Genomic DNA, 23164 nt, shown 5'->3' on the forward strand with positions numbered 1-23164 from the left:
ACAGCTAGCAAGATTGTGGATATGAGCCGTATACCACTATCGGCCAAGTCTATCAAGGACTGGTTGACTTTATTTCATGGGGGATCTGACCCATGGCTCGCTTGCTTATGGTTGGAGAACTTGACGGATACATTTGTGTATATCTCTTGCACTGAGGCAGAGAAAGTTGAGTTAGCTGTATATCACCTTCGTGATCAGGCTGTCACGTGGTGGAAGACTCAGAGGACAGTACTCGGAGAGCAGGATTTATCTTGGTTATCATTCCGAGAGGCTTTCGAGAGACAGTACTTTACAGCAGCATTCTACTTAGCACGACGTCAGGAGTTTCTGAGCCTTAAGCAGGGCAATCGCTCAATTACAGACTATAACACGGAGTTTTCTAGACTTGCTGAGTTCTGCCTACATTTGGTAGCCCAAGACAATGATCGGATGTTTCGGTTCACTCAAGGACTAGCTGCATACATTCGGCTGAAGATATCTGGTTGTCCAGTCAGCTCGTACAGAGAGGCACTGGATCGGGCTTTGCTCATTGAGACAACGCAGCAGTAGGTGACTCATGAGAGAGACGCAAAAAAGTTGAAGAATCCAAGTTTACAGAGTTTTGGTCAGAAGAGGTCATCTCAGGGATCCAGGACACGAGATTTTTCCAGACGACAGAAGGGTAACGACCCATGGGATCTTCGAGTGGGTTTCAGCGGAGGGAGATTATGGAGAAAAAGTGTTATCGTTGTGAATCTGATAATCACCAGGTTGCAGATTGTCCATCCAATCAGGCTGTTTGCTATTATTGTAAACAACCTAGTCATATGATCGGTGATTGCACTAGGAGAGCTCAAGGATACTTCCACTTCTGGAGGACGACCCACACAGCCGTGACAGCAAAGGGTACCAGTGAGATATAGAGCACCTTAGTAGTAGAGATCTCTACCATCTTCAAGACGGATGTATCAGATACAGAGAAAAGAGTATATAGTATTACAAGTAAATTTCCAGCCAGAGATTTGTTATACGGTGATTCTGATGCAGCAGCAGCCACAAGAAGCACCGACTTCATACAGTGTGCCTTCTCACTATATGCAACAGACGACATTTGTACCTCCGAGTCCGTTCAAGCCAGAGAGGAGGCCGATTACATCTCATTTAGCTACTCAGCCTGCTAGCGCGGAGGTTGGTCATGTCTATGCTATCACATGAGAGAAGGCACAACAGTTCCACGGATCAGTCATTCGGGGTATGATTTCAGTTTATGCTATATTTGTTGATACCTTAATTGATATGGGTAGTTCACATTCATTCATGTCTAGATTATTTTTGAGCAAAATTGGACGAATTCCTATGACTAGATCTTGTAGTCTAGCAGTATCTTTACCTTCAGGTGAAGTGCTGACTACAAATCAGGAGATTAAGGGATATCCATTGGATTTCAACGGTCATACCCTTACGGTGGACCTTCAGGTGCTGGATTTGATGGAGTTTGATATTATTCTGGGTATGGATTGGTTAGCCACCTATCACGCTACTGTGGACTGTCGAGCTAGAGTGGTTACTTTTCGACCTCCGGATCAATCCGCTTGGGAATTCGTTGGTACCCAGAATGATGTTGTACCCATTATTTCTGCTATGCAAGCTCAGAAGATGTTAGACGGTGGGTGCCGAGGGTATTTCCTATTTCTGAAGCAAGCAGAGGAAGTTAGGGTTTCTTATCCTTCCGACGTTCGTATCGTCTGTGATTATCAAAATGTTTTTTTGGATGAGTTTCCTGGCTTGCCACCACAGAGGCAGGTCCAATTTACTATTGATGTAATCCCAGGCACGGCACCAGTGTTAGAGGAACTGAAGATTCAGCTACAAAAGTTATTGGACCAGGATTTTATTCATCCTAGTGTTTCACCATGGGGAGCCTCAGTCTTATTTGCCAGAAGAAGGATGGATCGATGAGATTATGCATTGATTACCACCAATTGAATGTGGTTACGATCAAGAACAAATATCCTCTGCCAAGTATTGATGATTTGTTCAATCAGCTGAAGGATGTTAGGACCGATGCGTTTGCTAGAGAAGGGATGAATAGCGATTTTTCAATCTTGCATGTGCTTTCGCAAGTATTTCATTTTATCGCTTTCGCACGTACTTTAATTTACGCTTCCGAATATATTAAAAATCAAAAAGCGTGAAAAAGCAAACACGCTATTCTCCCCCCCTCTAGCGTGTTCTCGATCCTACAATTGGTATCAGAGCAGGGGTTCTTGAATCCAGTGCAACCACTGATCAAGAAATTTTTTAATTTTTTTCTTTCGTTTATTTTTTTTCTTCCCACACTACTAATCCAAGACCAAGTCTTGGAAAGTTTCTTGTATTTCTTTCTTGTGTGCTAGACTAATGGTCCATCAAGAAGGTTTCAGCACCGCAAGACCACCTCTTGTTCTCAGGTGATGACTTTCCGTACTGGAAAACCAGAATGGAATGCCACCTAAAAACTCAGGTGGAAATGTGGATCATCATCCAGATGGGATTTTCAATCCCTACTGGTAATGATGGACAACCACAGTCTTGCGAGTTCTGGGACGTCGCCACCAAAAAGAAGATCGAGGCAGATGCAAAAGCAACCTAGACACTTCAGTGCGGGCTAACAAAAGAGGAGCTAAACCAAGTAGGTCCCTTCAGCAGTGCAAAGGACCTCTGGACAAAATTAATTGAGCTTCATGAGGGAACCTCCGACACCAAGGTAAGCAAACGAGATTTATTAATTAATAAGTTGTACAATATTAAGATGCTTGAAGGAGAAACGGCAAGCGGACTGCACGCAAGGATCCAGGACATCCTCAACGGCCTGCATGCCATCGGACAAAGCATCGACAACCGGGACGTAATAAGGTATGCTCTCAAAGCCTTTCCCCGGAATACCTTGTGGGCATCCATGGTAGATGCTTACAAAGTTTCCAGGGATTTGAATAAATTAAAATTAGATGATTTATTTTCTAAATTTGAGTTGCACGAACAAACTAATACGGAAGTGCAGGAGAAAGGTATAACACTAATTGCAGGTACCGACTCAAAGAAGAAGAAAGTCCCAGAAGATTCAGAATCGTCAGACTCCGAAGCTAACGACGAAGTAACCTCGGAGTTGGTGAACCTCGTCCGGAAGATGTTCTGGAACAAGCGCGGAATTCGCCGATCAGAAATCAAGAAGGTGGTCAACAAATCGAAGCCTCCAACCACCGGAAAGTCAGAACTGAAGTGCTACGGTTGCGGTCGAAAGGGTCACTTCATCGCAGACTGCCCGAACCAACGGAAGGATCGAAAAGCAAAGAGGAAAGCGCTAAAGGCGACTTGGGATGAGTCGTCTTCCGAGGAGTCGGACGAAGAACCTACGACGAGCTTCCTCGCTCTTCCGGCTCAGGATGAACCGAACCAGAGCGACTACGACTCGGACGACGAAAGCCACGGATCCGTATCCGTTTCCGAAGGCCCGAACTCCACTGTAAGTAACGAAAGGCTATTTTCAATAATAATTAGTTTAAGTAAGAAATTGGCTAAGGCTGATGCCTTGGTTGAATCGCTCCAAGAGGAATTAGTAATTCTCAAGGAGAAAGTCAACCCTAAGCCACCGACTCAGAGCGATTCGGTTGAGGATTCGACTCGAGTTCAACTCGAGAAAGAAAATGCTCAACTGAAGATTCAAGTCGGTGAACTCAGAAGATCGCTTGAACAATTCACCTCCGGGTCCAAGTATCTGGATATGATGCTTGGATCGCAGAAGGCTGGATACAACCGATCGGGCATTGGGTATGCGGCTAAAAATAGGTCATTCATTGCACTTACACGTAGAAATCGAACACGAGTCCAAGCGTGGGTTCCAAAGTCACGACTGGTTAATCCAGTCGGACTGAACCAATACTTGGTTCCCAAGGATCAGGTTCACTTGATTCGACCAATCAAGGGGCACGATCCCGAGGGAACCAAATCTCTTTGCTTAATTACATGTTTAACCTAGAATTATTTTTATGCAATAGAAAATTAGGTTAGACTAAGGACTGACTATTTGATTAATACTTGCCAACCTAGTAACAGGGTGGGGCGAGATGATAGTACGTCAGGGAAGTTAGGTTAAGTGATCAAGAAAGGTAAGGAATACCTGAATTGACTCGCTTAGTCAAAACAAATTGACCGAAGCTACCTCGCCACATCCTAGACTAGTTAGACCAAGGTTTATCAATAAGTTGGTTAAATATATAATTTCTTAAATTGATCTTGTCTTAGAAAGTGGTCGTTGCTCCGATATCCAAGAAGGCCTCTATGCCTCGCCACTACTTGGAGATCAATTTTTGAAATATGTATACCTGAATATAACTCAAGGTTAATCAAATATACATACCTCTCACAATAAATCAAGATAAAATTGAAAATTTATCTCACAATGAACCTGTAATATCCTAGAAATTTTAGGGTTAAACTAACCAATTAAAGACCATGCCCAAGTTAGTTTAAATTTAAGTGGGTTGAAATCTAAATTAGGCAACCCATTTAGGTTAACTAGGTTGGACCTAGAATTTCATTAAGATTATTTTTATAAAAAAAAATGGGATGGGAAGATTCATCTCGCGAAGACGAATCAAACGAAATTAGTTTAGGCCAAATCGGAGATCGTTTGGTTAGTGAACCAAACAAACCAAGATTGAACCAAATCGAACCAAGTTGGTTTGGTTCGTACCGAAAGCGGTTTTAATAAAATAAACTAGACGAAAAGATTCGTCTTGGAGAGATGAATCCAACGAAACTGGTTTGGATTAAATCGGAGATCGTTTGGTTGGTGAACCAAGCGAACCAAAGTTGAATTCGGTTCGCTACAGTAACCGGTTCAATGGTTTTAATAATTCTTAGGTTTTTAATTAGGTTTAGTTGATAAAAACTGGGTTTAACGGCGTTAGTTTAGATTTAATCGGTTAACTTACTGTACATTCCTCTTTATAACTTAAACCACGATCCTTCCTTCTCCCAAATCGCACTAAAGCCGAACCCTACGATCTTCCTCATCACGATCCTCCTCCACTGCTTGCCGCCACCTCCCCACCGCGCCGCTTCCCCTCCTCTTCTCCTCCTCTTTGCCGCTGCACAAGCCACCGCCGCCGCCCCTTTTGCTGCCCAGAGAAGACACCGACCAGAGCCGACGCCGCCCTTCCTCTCGCAAACCCCCTCGTCGCCAGACGCCGCTGCCCCTTTCGCCGCCGACACCGGACGCCGCCTCCCCTCCTCTTCCTCTCCCACCGATGCCAAGATTCTCTTCCTTTGCTGCCGCCGTCGCCGATTGCAAATAGATCATCCATCACCTTCTTCTTGCCCGACGTCGTCTGAAGCCTCCGTCGAAGTGCTGCCGCCGCTAGGGGAAGGAAAAGGGGACCGCCGGTGCCTTTGCTGCTCGGGACGCACCGATTCTCCTCCTTCTCTTCTTCCCTCGTCGTCGCCGTCCCTTGCGCCGACGCCACCAACCGTCACCGCCGGACCAGAGAGGTGAGGGGAGTAGCTCATTAGGTTTGTTTAGGGATTAAATTGAAATTGGTTGGATAACTTCCAATTTTCTTGAATCTGATTGATCTCCGCCACAGCTTCTTGCTGTGATTTGGAACCGACCGGAGGTTGAGAAATTGAGTGAGGGTTAGAGCTTTGTTAGGCTTAATTTCTATTAGGTTTTGTTTTTGTTGGATTTAGGGTTAAATTAGTTAAGTTATGTAATTGAATTAGATTAAAGTTTAGTTAAACAATTAATTTAACTAAATAAGGTGGTTGAATTGTGGTTAAATTGTGTTTAACCTTGGGATTAAATTGGATTGGTTGATTAGATAGAGTTGAACTAACCTTAAAAACTAAAATAGGGTTTCTTGGTTATATCTTGATATCTAGAGGATGCTTTATGTTGCAGGATCTTGATTGCACTACAACAAAAATGACTTTCCGCAGCGCGCAAATATGCTATCCGCAGCGCACATCGCACGCTGCACAGTTGCAAGCTGTTAAAAGTCATTAGACATCCGCAGCGCGCAATGCACGCCGCGGCACAATGCGCGCTGCGGATCCGCAGCGCGCAATGCACGCCGCGGATGTGATCATCCGCGGCGTGCATTGCGCGCTGCGGATGTGAGCTTCCACAGCGCGCAATGTACGCTGCGGATGTGATCACTCACAGCGCGCAATGTGCACTGTGGATAAAATAAAATAATTAAACCATTCAAATCACAATTATAAACTCAAAACTCAAATAATTAATAACATAAATACCACACACAAATACCATATAAAATTACACATTTATAATCCAACAATTATATATAACATTCACATCTGTTTTGATAAGCTTATAAGACTTTGTTATCTTGAACATAAAGAAAAACAGAAAATACATGAGGTTATGTGTATATATGTGCTGATACTTAGCACATATATACTTGTTGACTGGAAGAGCTTTCTTGCTGATGAATCTATCCTTGTTGATGAATCTCTGCGAAAATATAGAGTCTCTGCGAAGGAACATCTTACTGATGAATATATCCTTGTTGACTGGAAGAGCTTTCTTCTTCCCCTTGCCCATCTTTGGAAAATATGAGGCAGGAGGGAAAGTAACACGAAAGATGTAGAAAATGATAGAGCTCCCTATGCAACAATGTGACAGTGCTTTTCCTTCTATAAAAGGAGGAGAAACCTGGAGAAGAAGAAATTTCTTGGGTCATCTGGAATGACTATAATAGAAGATCAAATTGAATATACCTAGTAGATAGATAATAACATGGAGAATAAAAAGTGCTAGATTCCACCACTGCTTCAATCATAGGCATAGTTTAGTTACTAATATGCTTTTAATTAATTTCAGAAATTCAAATTATTATATGCACTCAGAGTATACTTATGAACTATGATCCTAAATCATGAACAAGATTGAATCATATACTAGTGAGATTAGTTTGAACAAAAAATATAATGTAAATAAGATATAAACCTGTTGTTGCATGTAAACTCCAATATCTCTGAGCATTGCATTTCCTTATGCATCTGTTGCATTTGATTTGCCTAAAAATTCCTGGAGCAAAAAGTTAAATACCAGTAAATCATACAGAATAAGTTTATAATTTTTCTTAATTTCTATTTATCATCAATATTTAGAAAAATTTTGGGCAATTATCAATTTAATCATTTTGTGATATGCTTGGGTCATATTAATTTCAAGGTAATCCCCTAGAACATTCAATTATCTACATGGCTTATTCAAACAACTAGAAACACAAAATGCAGTCAATTATTCTCAAAGCAATCATAGGTTGTAGCCACACTATTTCCGATGGCTTAACTAGGATACCATTTTTGACATCATCACTTGCTGCACATACAATATAAAATTGTGAGTTTCTTAATTATATCAGTATCAAGCAGGATAGGTGAATTTGTTAGTTACTCGAAACATGCATATTAATGTACCTTCTAAAAAACCTAAAGAACAACTAAGAGATCTGTATGGAATATTGAAAGTTACTACTTAGCAGTGTTTAACTTGAGGAAAACACATGAAATGATAAGTAATTGGTGGAATGATCTTACTTGTCCTGCTCCTTCAGCGACGCAAATTACAGCACTTCCATTTGTCCTGATTAAATGCTCGTACTCCATTGGGTCCCTCGAGTTTAAAAGGTACCTCCATGCAAACACGATCCTTCAAGAACTTGATGAAGAAATTAGTAAGACATTAAATGAATGTTGTGTACCTCAGGGATTAAGCAAATATCTATTTGACCGCTGGAAAGTGATGCATGCATGGCTATGAACCCGCAGCTTCTTCCCATCAATTTTACTAGCCCAATGCCATGGTATGCGCTGTGAGCCTAAACATTACAATGAAAACAGCAACAAAATTACAAAAGATAATTTCTTGGTAAAGGTGTCATGAGAAAATAGACAACACACAAGTTACTGACCTCAATGTATGCAGAGTTAATTGCTCTTTGAGCTTCTTCTACAGCAGTATCGAAACCAAATGTCTTGTCCATAAGCTGAATGTCATTATCAATGGTTTTGGGAACACCAATTATTGCCACTTTCATTTTTCTCTTGCGGCACTAGTCAAAGAGCAGCAAATCAAACGTACAACCAATAAACAAAAAAAAATTGTGAACTAGAAAATTGCTTGCCACATTGCCCATAGGATTGTGCCCATAGGATTTGCCCGCCCCGCAGAGAAGATAACTGCCCGCGGGTTGAGAAAGTTTATTTATTTATTTTAAGTTTTAAAATTAAAGTATAAAACATAATGAATTGGGTTTCATCTATTTAAAATACAATTTAAACTTAAAAATTATAATTCAAAGTTAAAACTTTCAACTTAATCATTTTAAATTATACTTCAAACTTAAAATTTTTATATTTTTAATATTTTTAATATTTTTAATATTTTTAATTTTTTTAATAGGCCCGCGGGTTGGCCCGCCTAACCCGCGGCCCGCCTTGAAAAAAACCATATCATAATTTGTTACCTATAAACATTACATGCAATTAGATCTCTTGAAGGAAGCAGCCAAATACCTCATTATGTATTGCATATGCCCCTGCATGTGTTCCATTTCCACATAAAAGCACAAAAACCATATCAATTGCCTTAGCCTAAAGTGATCAGTTGCCACAAATAATTTTAACCGATATTTATAAAAGAAAAAAATAAATACATAAAAAACCATCTATTGTGCAACATGTTAGCTAAGTAATAGAGTAATTAACAAATTATACCTTGATGCTATCTACAACGGCGCTTACACTAGGCCCTCAATTCTTCTTTCTGCCTTAATTTCTCAGCCTGAAATTATTCAGAAAGATGTTAGCAAAGTTACTAGAGATGATAGGTATCATACAAAATTTATGGAACCTACTCTTTGGGATTCCTTTAGCAAAAATTTCTCCTATAAAAACCATAAGGAGCCATCGTCTTGGACGCCGGATACCATAGCTGAAGCGCACGAGGTGATAACCGCAGTAAAACATCTGTTGGTTGGGTTAGGGCTTGTGACGTGATCTCAAATTCTCACCTCTTTCTGTCGGCAGTAGTCAAGGTTGGTCCAGCAGCTCTCGTCCTTGACCCGATCGGCCGGCCATCCAGGACTAGGGATGATGGCAGAGATCGACGATGTGACAACCACGCGACACACGCCACTCTCCTTGGCCGTGCAGAGCACGTTGAGAGTCCCCTTCACCGCCGGATCTAGTAGTTCCCTCTGATCAGAGAAGAAATGGGGTCAGAATAACGAGGAGGAAGGAGGGGGGTTTGAAAGGGGTAGGGACGCACCTGCGGATTTTGGACGCTGTCGACTGTGCAAGGCGAGGCAAGGTGGAAGACGCCGGCGCAGCCGCGGATAGCGGCGATGATGGAGTCAGGGTCGAGGAGGTCGATCTGGAAGAGGCGAAGGCGGTCGGAGGCGCCAGGGAGGTTTCACAGGTGCGCCGTCTCGGCCTCGTCCCCTGCGGAAGTTTAGGTAAGAGGAAGGTGAAGGAGGACCGCATTGCCTTAACCTCTGCAACTACAAGACTCTAACGCCCAAGATCGCCTCCTCCATCCACAACTCAATTCTCATGGCCGAATCGTCCGAACCCTTCGGAACCAACGTGGGCGGGAGGGTTTAGGGCTCAGAGAAATCCAGAGGATCCGAGCGGCGCAAGAGGGAAGCGGGATGGAGAAAAGGGCGACCGCGAGGGGAAATATGGGGAAAAAAGGTGTTACAATATTTTAAAAGAAATTAAAATTAAAATTTAGGAGTTTTTAAAAAGAAATTAATATTAATATTATTAATGTTATAATTTATAAATTTTTAACAGCGAACATTGTACGCTGTCAATATAAATTTTTAACAGCGCACATTGTACGCTGTTAAAAATACTTTTAACGACGCACAATATGCGCTGTCAAAAATAATTTTAACGGTGTACAATGTGCACTGTTAAAAGTATTTTTAACAACGTATTATTGTTGCGCGCTGCGGTTGATAAAAATATGATATTATCCGCAACACATTTTATTGGGCGCGTTGTCAAAGCAACTATTAACGGCGCGCCTATGATGTGCGCTGCGGTGACGCGTTGCGGAAAGTCATTTTTGTTGTAGTGTAAGCTCTCATCTTAGTGACTGCCCGAGCTCTCCCCTCTAACCCAATTGTTGATCTCCCACTCAGTGCTCCACTAGCTTTGCTCCCTAGTGAATCCGTGATCTCCTAGCTAGAGGTCGACCCCTTTTGTCTGCACTTCTGCCCAGACTGTCGCTAGCAGGGCACGCACAATATTTTATGCCTGACAGGAGCTCCACCGTCTATGGGTCTTGCGTGACTTCACCATCTTCAGATGATGACTCATCCGTAGGTGATCTCAAGAAGAAACATTGGAGAATGCTTCCTACAAGATCTAAATAATCTATAATTTTCTGGAAGAAAAAAATTGATTTGACTATTACTGCAACTACGATGGTGTCGGTTCAAGATAAGAAGATATTTCTACCATTATTGAAGTAGAGCCTCAACATTGAGCATAAGTCACTCTCTGAATCATCAGATATCCTCTTAAACTCTATTTAACTTAATTTATTTATAGGGTCTTTAATCTTTGCAATATTACTTCATAAATTTAATATTGAAATGCTTCAAAACTCTCAGGCATGGAACATCGAGCCCCGAGTTTGCGACTTTACCTTACGACAAGCCCGGAGCACCGAGCCTCGAGCTCGTGATTTTGCCTTACGTCAGGCCTGGAGCACCGAGCCCCGAACTTACAACTTTGCTTTATGACAGGCCCAGAACACTGAGCCTCGAGCTCACGACTTTGCCTTACGACAGGTCCGGAGCACCGATCGCCAAGTCTACGACTTTGCCTTACGATAGGCCCGGAGCACCAAGCCCATGACTTTGCCTTATGGCAGGCTCGGAGCACCGACCCTCGAGCTCGCGACTTTGCCTTACGATAGACTTGGAGCACCGAGCCCCGAGTTTGCGACTTTGCCTTAGGACAGGCCTAGAGCACCGAGCCTCGACCTCGCGACTTTGCCTTACGATAGGTCTGGAGCACCGACCCCCCGAGCTCGCGATTTTGCTTTACGACAGGCTCGGAGCATTGACCCCCGAGCTCGCGACTTTGCTTTAAGACAGGCTCGGAGCACCGAACCCCCGAGCTCGCGACTTTACCTTAGGACAGGCCCAGAGCACCGACCCCCAAGCTCGCGACTTTGCCTTACGACAAGCTCGGAGCACCGAGCCTCAAGCTCGGAGCACCGAGCCTCAAGCTCGCGACTTTGCCTTACGACAGACTCGAAGCATCGAGCCTCGAGTTCGTGACTTTGCCTTACAACAGGCCCGGAGCACCGAGCCTCGAGCTCGCAACTGTGCCTTACGACAGACCAGGAGCCCCGAGCTCGCCACTTTGCCTTACGACAGGCCCTAAGCACTGAGCCTTGAACTTGCAACTTTGCCTTATGACAGGCCTGAAACACCAAGCCCTAAGTCGCGTGGGGCATAGAGGCCTGAGCTCACAATTTTGCTTTATGACAAGCTCGGAATACTGAGCCCTTAGTCGCATGGAACACCGAGGCTCGAGCTTATGACTTTGCCTTATGACACCTCATCAATGTATCCTGATAACAACTCAGCACAATCCAATCGGTCGGACTACACCTCCTTCGACTAGACTAATTAGGGATGTTTGTGTTATAGCAGAAATATATTACCCCCACGTGTTATGCGAGATTGGCATCAAGATGATAAGCGAATCCAATTCATATAGTTAACCTTTGTAAGCAACTTTGAACTTGAAGCAGGATGAGATGAGTGCAAAAACTAAGAGTTGCCTATACAAGAGAGGGAGGAAATGACTATTTGATGTGCTTTAATGGAACAAGTTTCTATTAGTAAGTTCTGCAAAAGTCTTGCATTAATCACAAAGGAAAAGGAATAATGTATAAATGCTTACATTTACATGGTATCAATTTTCTATGAAATGTTCACATTTTAGAAACTCATCTTGAAGATATAGAACTGCTTGTGAAATTTGATCGAAAAGAAGCTATAATATGGTCCAATGGATATTGTTTATTCATAACTCTACACTATTATTAGATGTTCCATAGGATATTCATAGATTCTCTTTTGACTTATGTGCATTTTTTTTATATGATTGAGGCAGCTTCATATGTTCAAGAACCTTTTTTCCTTATCTCATTATATTATTGTATTTTATCAGCTTTCTTTAAACTGTCCTCTCTTTCCTAATGTCAAATCGAGCTTTGTTGAATCCTTGTCTCTTCTTTCATTGGTTTGTTTTTTCTTATATGTATTTATAATTTCAATGTATATTTAAAAGGTCAAATGTCCTTGAATTTGTGTATTTGAGAGTCAATTTTGTTATCAAAAAGTTCTGACTCATTTGTGATTTTCTTGTTCTAGAACCAGATTAAATTATGGTAATATATCTATTTTTCTATTTTGGTACTCATTATTACTGAATTTATTTGCTTATGAAACTTTGGCTATTCCTTCACAATTTCCTTTTATTCAGAAAACCTCTTGCATGACATGCTTGCATGCAGAACCTAAGTGTATTGTCGTTTTGTCACCATATATGGATCTAGCTCTCATCCACATATGCAGAGATGTCCATTGGCATCAAACGATCAGTTTCCAATATTTCTTAAATTCAATCTAATAAGTCTATATAGCAGATTTGTGTATGTATGTTTCTTACACTATACAGATCTGCAAAGATGCTTCTTACACTAATTTTTGTATAGTTTCTATTGTATGAACAATATAGAAAAAAAGTGTTTTAATTCTCTTAAATGTATTTATCATTGTAAATTTTTTTATATTTGTTTTTTTTTAATCCAAGATAGTTAGCATGTAATGATTAGTAGGGAGCATTTAATTTACTTTCTCATTATGGCAACTAGTAAAATTATTGATGATTGCAGAAAAAAGTTCTTGCTTCTGTTGATCCAAGAAGGATGAGATCCATCAAAGGTAAGATCTTGCCATTATTCTTGAGCTCTTTTACTTATTTGTAAATGCTTTTCAGTTTGAAGCTCTTAGCAACTATTACACTACTATTACTTTGTTCCCTTTTCAACTTGATATAAAGTCCCAATGTAATTTATCTATCTTAATAGTACATTTACTGTCATTTATGCTGCCAACATCATGCACATGAGTGACTGCAAAAGTCTTTCTAGTTTAGAAATAATTAAAGACATAGGTTTAGGATTCAATTTAAGATGAGTCAGAGGATTAGGGAATTGTTTAAGCATGATTTAAAATCTTGATTTGTATCGGAGTTTTGATTTATGATTGGAACGATACAATTTCAATACCATATGGTTTCGTGGCAATATAGTTTTGGTATTTTATAAATATAAAATATATTAACTAAAAAATAAAAAATAACTTAAATATTAAAAAAAAAATTAAAATAAATAAAATAAAAAAATAAAATATTTTTTTAAAAAGAAAAAAAGGAAAAATTCAGTAAATAAATAAATAAAAATTTTATTATATATCAAAAATTAAACAAATATATATATATATATATATATATATATATATATATATTAGGTTAATGGGATAGTTTTATTAGAATTTAACTAAGCCTGTTTAGATTATCCTTTTATAGCTAGGAGTTGATTGATATTATTAACTTAAGTTTAATTAATACCTAATTTCTGTTGCCTCACACCCGTCCAATGTTTCGTATCCTCACCGCACACCCAACCATCGACGCTGCCCTTCTATTTGCGCGAGCAATAGTGACGCTAGTGCCACCCTTCCTATCTAGCATCGACTAACCCTTTCTATGTTTGTTGGTTGAGATTTTTATTTGTTGTATTTTATTTAAAGATTAATACATAATTCCATTAAGTTTATCTACTAACCCTTTCTTCTCATTCATCTCCGTTACTCCATTAATATTGGTTGGCTCCCCTTTATGGAACATTGTTGTTGTCTCATCGAAATCCTCCATGCTCACCCACTTCAAACCAACCTCCTCCCATAACACTTTCTTTAATCTTGAAGAATGCTCGTTCTACTTCCTCTCTTCTGTAATATTGATGAGTGCTAGTGGATCTCATTTTATGCTCTCCATAAATCTTTAATGCAAATAGGAAACTTTCACCTCTCACCATTGATGGGGCAGGCCAACTCGTTAGAAATCCAGCATATAGCGGGGTGGGGCTAGCCCACCAATTTGACGGGTTGATAAATCTCTAACTCAATCTAACTTAAGACGGATTGTGGGTTGGGCAGACCAACCCATGGATCTGTCAAAAAATAAAAAAGTATAGCAAATATTATAATTTTAAGTTTGGTTTACAGTTTAAACGGGTCAAGTTAAAATTTTTAATTTGGATTGCTGTTTAAACGGGTCAAGCCCGCTAGTCCGTTGAGTTTTCTACTTTAATTTTAAATTTTGAGAAAAAAATTTCTCAACCTACTGGCCAATCTAAGTTTGTCGCAGGCCAACGTACGTGGGTCGTGGGCCTAGGCGGGTTGGCCCACTTGAACCCAGTTTAAAATGGGTTGATAAAATTTTAACCCAATCCGCTTAAATTGTTTAGTGGGATGAACCAACCCGATGGACCCAACTCAAATTGACGGGTCTACTCATCATGTACATGAGACAATTCTTCATGCCCCACCACTATGTCACTTGCTAAGTTGCATGGATACGGATACGAGTATCGTATCAAATACGATACGGATACGGCGATACGACAAATTTTGAAATTATAAGATACGATACAGCTAGGATACGATGTGTGTGTAATATTAAAAATTAAAAATTGTAGAGATAGAAAGTCATAATCATCATTCATAATATCCATTACAAACCAAAAAACATAGTCAATTATCAGATTCATCACTAAACCATGACCTGCGGGCTATGGAGCTTGGGCGACACTGTGACGGCGAGTGAAGAGGTCGGGCTGTGGCGCTTGGCGAGTGGCTGCTGCAGCGAGACGGTAAGGCGGCGAGCTTCTGATGGAGACAGAGGTGAAGTCGTGTGATGAAGAAGGAAGAAGAAGCCAAGAAGAAGAGACGCGTGAGGGAGAGACTGTCGCCGATGCGTGAGGTGACTGCGCGTAGAGACTGCGCGTGGGGCGAGGGAGAGACTGCGCGTGAGGTGGGGCATAGGGACTGCGCGTGAGGTGGGGCTAGGGTTAAAAAGAAAAGATTTAATGAGTTATTAAGTTTTTAACATTTCTAAATTAACCCTCCAAAGTTTAATGTTTTCGATTTAGCCTCCAAAAGTTTTAATTTTTTGCAATTTCAACCAAACGTATCGGAAAAACGTATCCTTCCCGTGTCCAAGGCGTATCCCTCTCGTATCCAAGGCGTATCCGATTAGTCAAATCTACAGAAAGTCAACGATATCATTTTTCGCGTATCCGACACGCGTATCGGCGTATCGTATCCGTATCGTATCCGTATCGGTATCCGATACTTCAAAAAAAAAATTGCACAGAGTATCCGTGCTACACAGGTCACTTGTCTCCACTGCCAATTCGTCGGGATAGGAGGTTTATATATATATTTCATCTAAATTCTAACATTCTTGTATGGAATTCAAATGATAACCCTAGCTTCCTCTTCTTTTATCTTTCTCTTTTCTCAACATTGTCACCTCCTCCAAGTAGGGACGGTGGAGATAGGTGATTCACGACTTATAATATCCTAAAAAGGAAATGCATAGTTGTTAAACAATTTTGCATTCAATCATTGGGCATGAAGACTCTTAACAAGTTGCTATCAAGTTGGAACTGTTGGATTTTTTATGCACGTTTTAAAATTTATTTCACTAAACAAGTAGCAAAAACGTAATAATAGATTATATTATTATAATTTATGCATTAAAAACCACACGAGAATACACACGCATGCAGACATAATCGTAGAAAAGATGACATAAGTAAATTATACCTTTTGGATGACGCAAAGCAGAAACGACATCAACTAGCAACCTTCAAAAAGATTGCATCTATTCGTATCCACGCCGAGATCTCCTAGAAACAACTTCACTAAGTCACGTCTCACGTGCCATGTCTCCGTTTTGATACTAGTAGAAGGAAGGAGACGAAGTGACTCAAGAGAGAACTTATAGTTCAATTCGGTATCTGGCGGCTCAAAGCAATCTGATGATACGAATCGAACTGAACGGAGACGATTAAGCTATTGTTCGAAGGTTGGATGGTTCGCTGTCAATGAGGGGCAGCAAGTCTAATGGTGTGGGAGTTCCGGCAACAACAATTGCTTGCTGGAACAATAGCCAAGGACAGAGAAAAAAGGATACCTCGCGGCGGAAAAATAATCCTTTGCTTCTCCACTTGCTTGGCGTGGCTAGCTCCACACCGGGGCCAGTGGATGGCTGGAGGTGGAGAGGGAGGTCGGACCCTTGGACGTCGGTGGAGGACTGCCGGCCGGAAGCCCCTTTGGATGGTGACAAAACCCCTAGGGTGGCCGGTGTGGTCAGCGGCTAGGATGAGGTGGGTGACAACAATGAGGAGGAGAAGAGAAGAGGAGATAGAAAACCTAATGCCTAGGGTTTTTAATTCTGTTGTTTTTAAAACTCTTTCATAGAAATATATTTATAGATCTCTAATGGGTTTGGTTCGTGAATCAAAATCCGTATTCGTTAAACCAAAATCCAAATCAATAGCTTTAAGTTTGGTTCAAGACCAAACCATGTTAGTTCAAAATCAAATAACCTTTTAATTAAAATCAAACAAATTTAGTTTATAATTAAACCAAATAGGGCCCACTTTGTCTTCAAAAGATGTGACACATCCATGCTTTCATTCCGATAAAATATCTTTCATATTTGACCTTCGTTTGATTTAACCAGACTCAATATCTCTTGATTTAGGAATCAAATTTTCAAACTCATTTTATGTCTCTTGGATAATCTCGTAGTATGTGTGACTTTATAAGCTCTTTGTTTATGTTGGTTGTCCATAATTAATTATTAATTATGGATCGATCATGAGTGACACCTAGTAGTATATCATGTCCCTCAATTAATCGAAAAATCACAGAACCACTTCTGAACCTTTCAGCAGTTACAACTATTCGTGCGTCTGTTCTTTTCATCCATCTTATGCCCGTTTGGTTCATGACATGATTTATATCTCAGTCCCCACTAGGCTGACTATGTCACACCTAGCGTATTCAAATTACTCAAACATCTGTCTAAGAGGACTATCCTCTTGACGTGTTTCTACTTTGGCCAAAAACTTACGAGTAATAATCCTAACAAATGGTCATAGAGCATACATTTCCTAATAAAAAAATGGTGAATCCTTTACTCAATCACCTTCAGACACTTCTACTTATACCCAGTTATCTCAGGTTCACACTTCCGTAAAGACGTTTGCTTAAGATGTCAAAATATAAGTTTCCATGACCAAGATGACTTAAATACCTCAAGTTGAAGAAAACTTGCACTCGATCTGCAATGAGATCTTTATAGATATATATAGAAGCGCATGAAGTCTTGTGGCAGGTCACTTCTGATGAACTAATTATCCTTAATCAATATTCATATGTTAACTCTTAACATCTTACTGTTTCCAGCAATTAGGATCGGCTGCATGGTTAAACCAAGGATTCTAACATATGTTAGTCATACAGAATCAATGATGTCCAGTTTCATCAATTCATCGACTAGGGAATATTTCAATACGTACATAATTACACATGTAGAGATACTCACTAATTGTAATCCATGCTAATTGAGTTTAAGAGCTAATTAAATACATAGAGAATGTACACTCAAATAGTGATTTATTTATCCAATAAATAGTACATTATTAAGACGATTGTCTTAGGATTCCTCTCAAATATAACAGGAACTACGAGATGTGACTAAATAGAGGTTAAATAGGGTGCATTCCACATTTCTCAAGATAGAGAGGGTTCCCTTTTGATCATGAATAGGTGGAAAACAAACTCTATGTATCAAACTCCATTAAGATCTTCTATTTTTTTCTTGGAAAAGCCATGCTTTCACATTGTGGTGGATCTTTTTCTGATTTGGCAATGAACTCTTTGTTTAAGTCCCTTTTACCTTAAATTTCGCAAGCCTCATTGTAACTTTTTAAAAAATATTTACAGGATGTGGAGTTTTTTTGAAGGGCATTGTATTTATACTTGGTAATCAACAACCTGGTACAAGATGTCAAATTTTAAGAGTCCTATACAACTACAAGAGTTTTGAGGATAATTGAATGGTCTATATTATAAATTCATAAAAAAGAATTGCGTTATAACCTATATTGATTCTACAAGTAACACATGAAGAATCACTTGGAGATTCAATTGATTGATAAATGATCTAGGTGGCACAAGTGTACTTTGGCATGAAAATCGGAGGTTCTATTTGCAAAAATACATGCATTTACAGGTTGACATTTTCTCGAAGTGTATGAACTAGAAAAAAAAGTGATTGTTTCATATGATTTAAATTATCATATACAAAAGGATTATCATCTAAATCAATATCGCATAGTATAATTTTATATTGATACCACATTATAACTAAAATGCTTGATTATCATCTTTATTATTTCTTCCTTCTTATACCATCCTAATCAAACAAATGGAACTGCAACATGATTGACACCATGTGTTGGTAGTTGCATGGATTGATGATTTTCATAATGACAATAGGTAAGTCTAAATTGCATCTATATGCATCTAAAGTGCCTATTTTGAACTATGAGCATGTTTGATCCCGAGGAGATTTTTTATTTGTTGGTATTTAAATTGCGTAAGGAATATATTTGTCATAAATTTTATTTCTAATTGTCAAGTTTAGAATCCTAGACTTAAATAAAAGGAGGATGTCAAATAAAATTTTATTTGTAACCTTTGATTAATCATCGACTTCACTCATCCCAAAAGTTTCCTAAGCATTCCACTCGAAGTTTGCGGAGTTGGTGAATTATAATTTTTTTTCATTTATATTCTTAGAATTCTTTGTAAATGCTGTTGGGCTATGGATATGCCAGGATTAAAGAAATCCAATTTTGATGTATAAATTCAGAAAATATAGTCTCAACATTAAAAGAAAGGAACGTTGCAACTTTTAAATAAATGTTCTCCTTGCCAAATAATATAATGATTTTTAATTTGAGTTGAATTTAATAGTTTGAGAAATATGAATCTAAAAAAACTCTCTCATACAATTCATCATTAGTCGATTTGCATACATCATAGATTTGCACAAGTGAATAATCTGCCTCAATAACTGCAATAGATCTTAGTTAATAATGCCGATATTGTAAAATATATACTCTATGTGTGTGCTTTATTCACAATTTAAAAATGCCTCAACTTTTATACTTAAGTTTGTGCTTTATGAAAAATTAGAGTTCTAAATATTATTATTAAAATACATTATGAACAATTTATGATTTTTTTATTTTGAATTTTTATGTCACATGCATTGCATGTATCCATCAACTTATTTTAAATAATGACAACTACTTTCAAACAAATTATGTAATTTTTTTTAAACTTGACCTTTATTCTTCTTTTGATAACTTTAGGTGCTAAAATGCCTATTTAAACAAATTATCCTTCTAATCAACTGTTGTGTCCTCGTAAAATAGATTCAATCTCCACTACAAGTATGTTTTAGTTATTGTTCTCTTTTGAAAGGATTAAGGTAAATAAAGTAAAGACATGTTCCTTATTTAGTATTTTGCATTTATTCTTATATTGAGAATGATACAATTTATAATCCTCAAAGATTTCAATTGTTATCTTTTAATACCAATGATAATTGTAAATTTCTACCATGCAACCAATCCTCAAAGATTTCAATTGGTAATGAAAGATTCATCTTAACTTCTTAATTTGACACTAATAAATTTCTACTATGCAACCAATTTACTATTAGAAATATTATTGTTTTGAAACTTGATTAGATAACAACTTGCATGTACACTTGTGAAATATTTACATGCTTTCTTACATATGAATAGATGGATTCAACATCACATCAAACAAGTAACAATCAAACAAAATGTTAGTACATGTTTACATTCTCCTACTTATCTTTTTTTTAGTTTTTAATTTCTTTCCTAATGCTTCCTTTTCCTTTATTCCTTACCTGCTTTGTTTCTATCATTTTTTCCTTCTATTAGTTATCTTTTTTGCCTTCATTTTTGTTGATTATTTGTCATCTTCTTTGCTTTATGTTCTACATCTTTGTTAATGTTCTTCTCCTTTTTTTTTTTTTCATTTTGCCATTCCCCTGTTTTCAGTTTTCGTCTGCTTGTCATTCGTGTACGTTTCCTTTCATCCTCTTTTTTTCTTCTTATTTTGTAAGGTCAAATGCAAGCTACCGAAAGGTTTAATCAACTATTGAATTTGTATTTTTATGGTGTAGAGGTCATTGACAATCAATAGCATTTTCGATTTAATATCATCTTGAGCTACTAAAAGTCTTATACTATGTAAATTCAGGCGAGACTATGTTATTATGTATTAATTTTAAGGAATTGGCCAAGATCTCTTTAAAACAACAACTAATAAGTGAACTCGAGATTACATTCACACAACTCTTGTAACTCACTATTTTTAGGCCTCCACCAATTTACCTAAGAGTCATGCTCCTAGGTTTTCCATGTGTCCAAAGGTTGCGTCGTCTAAAAGTCACACTTCCAAGACTTCACCATTCCTAAAGACCTTGCGTCTAGAACCTCACTATTTACCTAAAGTCACTATTTGCTCAATTTATTTGGGAGGACAAATTTAAAAAATTAAGGAAAAATTTCCGTGTGAAAAACTTTCCATTGTTTATTTCACTATCCTTTCCATTGTTTACTTGTTATGAAATAATAAACGAATAGATTTACGAATCTGTCCGCAGATCCATTTTTAAATATTTTTTTATCCACCCAAATCGGGCGAAAACGAAGTCCTTCCTCTTTCGTTGCAAGATTCACTAGCGCCACACCCATCTTCTCTCTATCACGGTTGACACTGCTGAAGGGGGAAAAGGGTAAAAAATAGAGGTAAGAAACTCCAAAGCTCTCTCAACTTAGGTTCCTCTAATTCTCCGTTGTCGGCGACCTCTCCTGTGCCCGTCTCCTCTGAAGGCGGCGTACATCTGTGATCGTAAGTTGATGAAAAATAGTCTGTATTTGAATTTGAAATTGGATGTGAATATTAATTACATCTAAAATACCAATTAATTCTATTGGCCAAATTGAATTGTTAAAAGTTTAATTATCATAGTTATCTCTAAAAAGAAGGGGAGCCTTGGCGCAACGGTAAGGTTGCTGCCGTGTGGCCTAAAGGTCACGGGTTCAAATCCTGGAAACAACCTCTTGCCAAAGGCAGGGTAAGGCTGCGTACATTGGATTCCCTCCTCGGACCCCGCAAGGCGGGAGCCTCGTGCACCGGGCTGCCCTTTTTTTTAGTTATCTCTATCATTAGTAGAAATAATATATAAGTCTTTAGATTTATGATTCAAGTCTTTATATTTTCTAAAAAAAATTCAATTTGAATTTTTCAAGCTCTATTTGTGTTTAGACAATTGACTGAACATTTAAGAAAACCCATTAGGTGCAAGCTCCCAGTAGCTATCAGTCATAAACTCTATTTAACCCCATTATTGAAGTTCTCTCTCCGGATAAAAAATTACTATAACCAACCCGTTCAAATATTTTTCCTCTTCCACTAAAACCTCTCTTTCTCCCCCTTTGGTAGGCAGTATCACTCTCTCTTGTTCTAGGGTTTTGGTGACAAGAATCTTGACTCCTCACATGTGGTGGCCTTCTCGTATCCCTAAGGAGAATTTCACCCCTTCTCTCTGCCGGTAAATCGATCGATGTTCCTTCACGATTCTTTAGAGGGTTTCCGTGATACGAACCTTAACTACTTCCTCTCACATGTGGCGCCCTTCTCTTATCCCCAAGGAGAACGTCACCTTTTCTTCTTCGCCGTTAGATCAGTCTCTCTTCTTTCATGATAATGCAAGAAATGTAGCTCTCTTCTACTCTCCTATCTCTTCCATCTAAAATTGGTTGTCCACCTCTTTAAGAAGGTGCCCAAATTGCAAACTCTTGTGGTCATTTTATTTTTGGCATTTAGGTATCTTCAAGATCTTAACAATGGCTGTGTATTGGTGAGTTTTTGGTTGTGTTTACCAGGTGATGGTGAGGATGAGACTTCCAAGCCAGATGGAAAAAAAATACTATATATGAGGGGATTGCAGATTCTGTTTCTCTCATTGACAAAACCTTCATCTTCAATTTAATAGCTGATCCAAACAGGTTGTTTTATTTAATTTCTTGGAATCACAAGTCTGTCCATTCAAATTTGTTTTACGTTCTAGCATGAGACAGTCCTTTCTTTTTGTGTGATTAACAATAACAAAATCTGTTTCAATTTGTGGGACTTTTGTAGGTTGGAAAGTGCTTGTTTAGATTCTACATGTTAATATCCGATCTTGAAAGGTGCATAATGCTTCTTTGTGTAATTGCAATAGCATTATATCTTTGCCCAGGATTTTTACTTTTTGAATGGTATATAATGAACTCTCCCCACTCTCAAACTTCACTTTATTTGATGTTCTTATTCCTATTCTGATTACTGATTAGTATTGGTATGTTTGATAGGAATCTTATCTAATATTATTTTTTTTTGCAATTTGCACACGTTCCATGAATTCAAGAAGCATTTTGCCTTTGCCTATACTTGTAGCATCATGTTTGGTGTACAAGTAATACACACACTAGGAGCATACCTGTTTAAGCCTAGACTAGTGTTTTATTAGTGATGGGGTCCTTTTTGTTTGTTTGGGCTCCTCCTCTCTTGAAGCTACGATTGCCTCCCCAAAGTACAAGATCCGGTGACTTGAGAAGCAAAGCATGTTAGGGTTGGTCGATTTTACCGGCGCGGCTATACCGACGCTCAAGTCAATTCTGATCGTGGGAGAAAGAAAGAAAGTGCTGAAAAGAAAGAGGTTGGGAAGAAGAGTTGCCTCCACATACAAAGAAAACCCATCCTCTCTAACCTACCTTCGTCGCTTTTTATATAGTCGTTCGAATGGGAATTTTCGCATATAGCCCACCCGCTATCCGTCTGAGGGGTGGTTAGGG

General features: G+C 38.8%; 2 protein-coding genes and 2 long non-coding RNA genes across 4 annotated transcripts; 1 reads left to right on the forward strand and 3 right to left on the reverse strand.

Moving 5' to 3' along the window:
- Nucleotides 1–21: 21 nt before the first annotated feature.
- Nucleotides 22–549, forward strand: LOC141844884 (uncharacterized). The gene has a single exon (XM_074732858.1). It carries the CDS (start codon nt 22–24, stop codon nt 547–549), a length of 528 nt encoding a protein of 175 aa, XP_074588959.1.
- A 5787-nt stretch (nt 550–6336) lies between these two features.
- LOC141844715 (uncharacterized) lies at nt 6337–7653 on the reverse strand. The gene is made up of 3 exons (XR_012603184.1): nt 7585–7653; nt 6989–7069; nt 6337–6694 (listed from the first exon to the last, which is right to left on the reverse strand). It is a non-coding gene; the product is annotated as an uncharacterized LOC141844715 (long non-coding RNA).
- On the reverse strand, nt 7654–8604 carry LOC141844714 (uncharacterized). Its single transcript, XR_012603183.1, has 3 exons — nt 8563–8604; nt 7959–8099; nt 7654–7865 (listed from the first exon to the last, which is right to left on the reverse strand). It is a non-coding gene; the product is annotated as an uncharacterized LOC141844714 (long non-coding RNA).
- A 200-nt stretch (nt 8605–8804) lies between these two features.
- Nucleotides 8805–15186, reverse strand: LOC141844885 (cinnamoyl-CoA reductase 1-like). Its single transcript, XM_074732859.1, has 4 exons — nt 14929–15186; nt 9317–9421; nt 9060–9245; nt 8805–8980 (listed from the first exon to the last, which is right to left on the reverse strand). The coding sequence occupies exons 1-4, from the start codon at nt 15184–15186 to the stop codon at nt 8918–8920; spliced, it is 612 nt and encodes a 203-aa protein (XP_074588960.1). The 3' UTR covers nt 8805–8917.
- Nucleotides 15187–23164: the final 7978 nt, after the last annotated feature.

The sequence above is a fragment of the Curcuma longa genome, chromosome 14, assembly GCF_044706935.1.
Source record: "Curcuma longa cultivar G26 ecotype Majalengka, Jawa Barat chromosome 14, ITB_CL_G26_1.1, whole genome shotgun sequence".
Lineage (NCBI taxonomy): Eukaryota > Viridiplantae > Streptophyta > Magnoliopsida > Zingiberales > Zingiberaceae > Curcuma > Curcuma longa.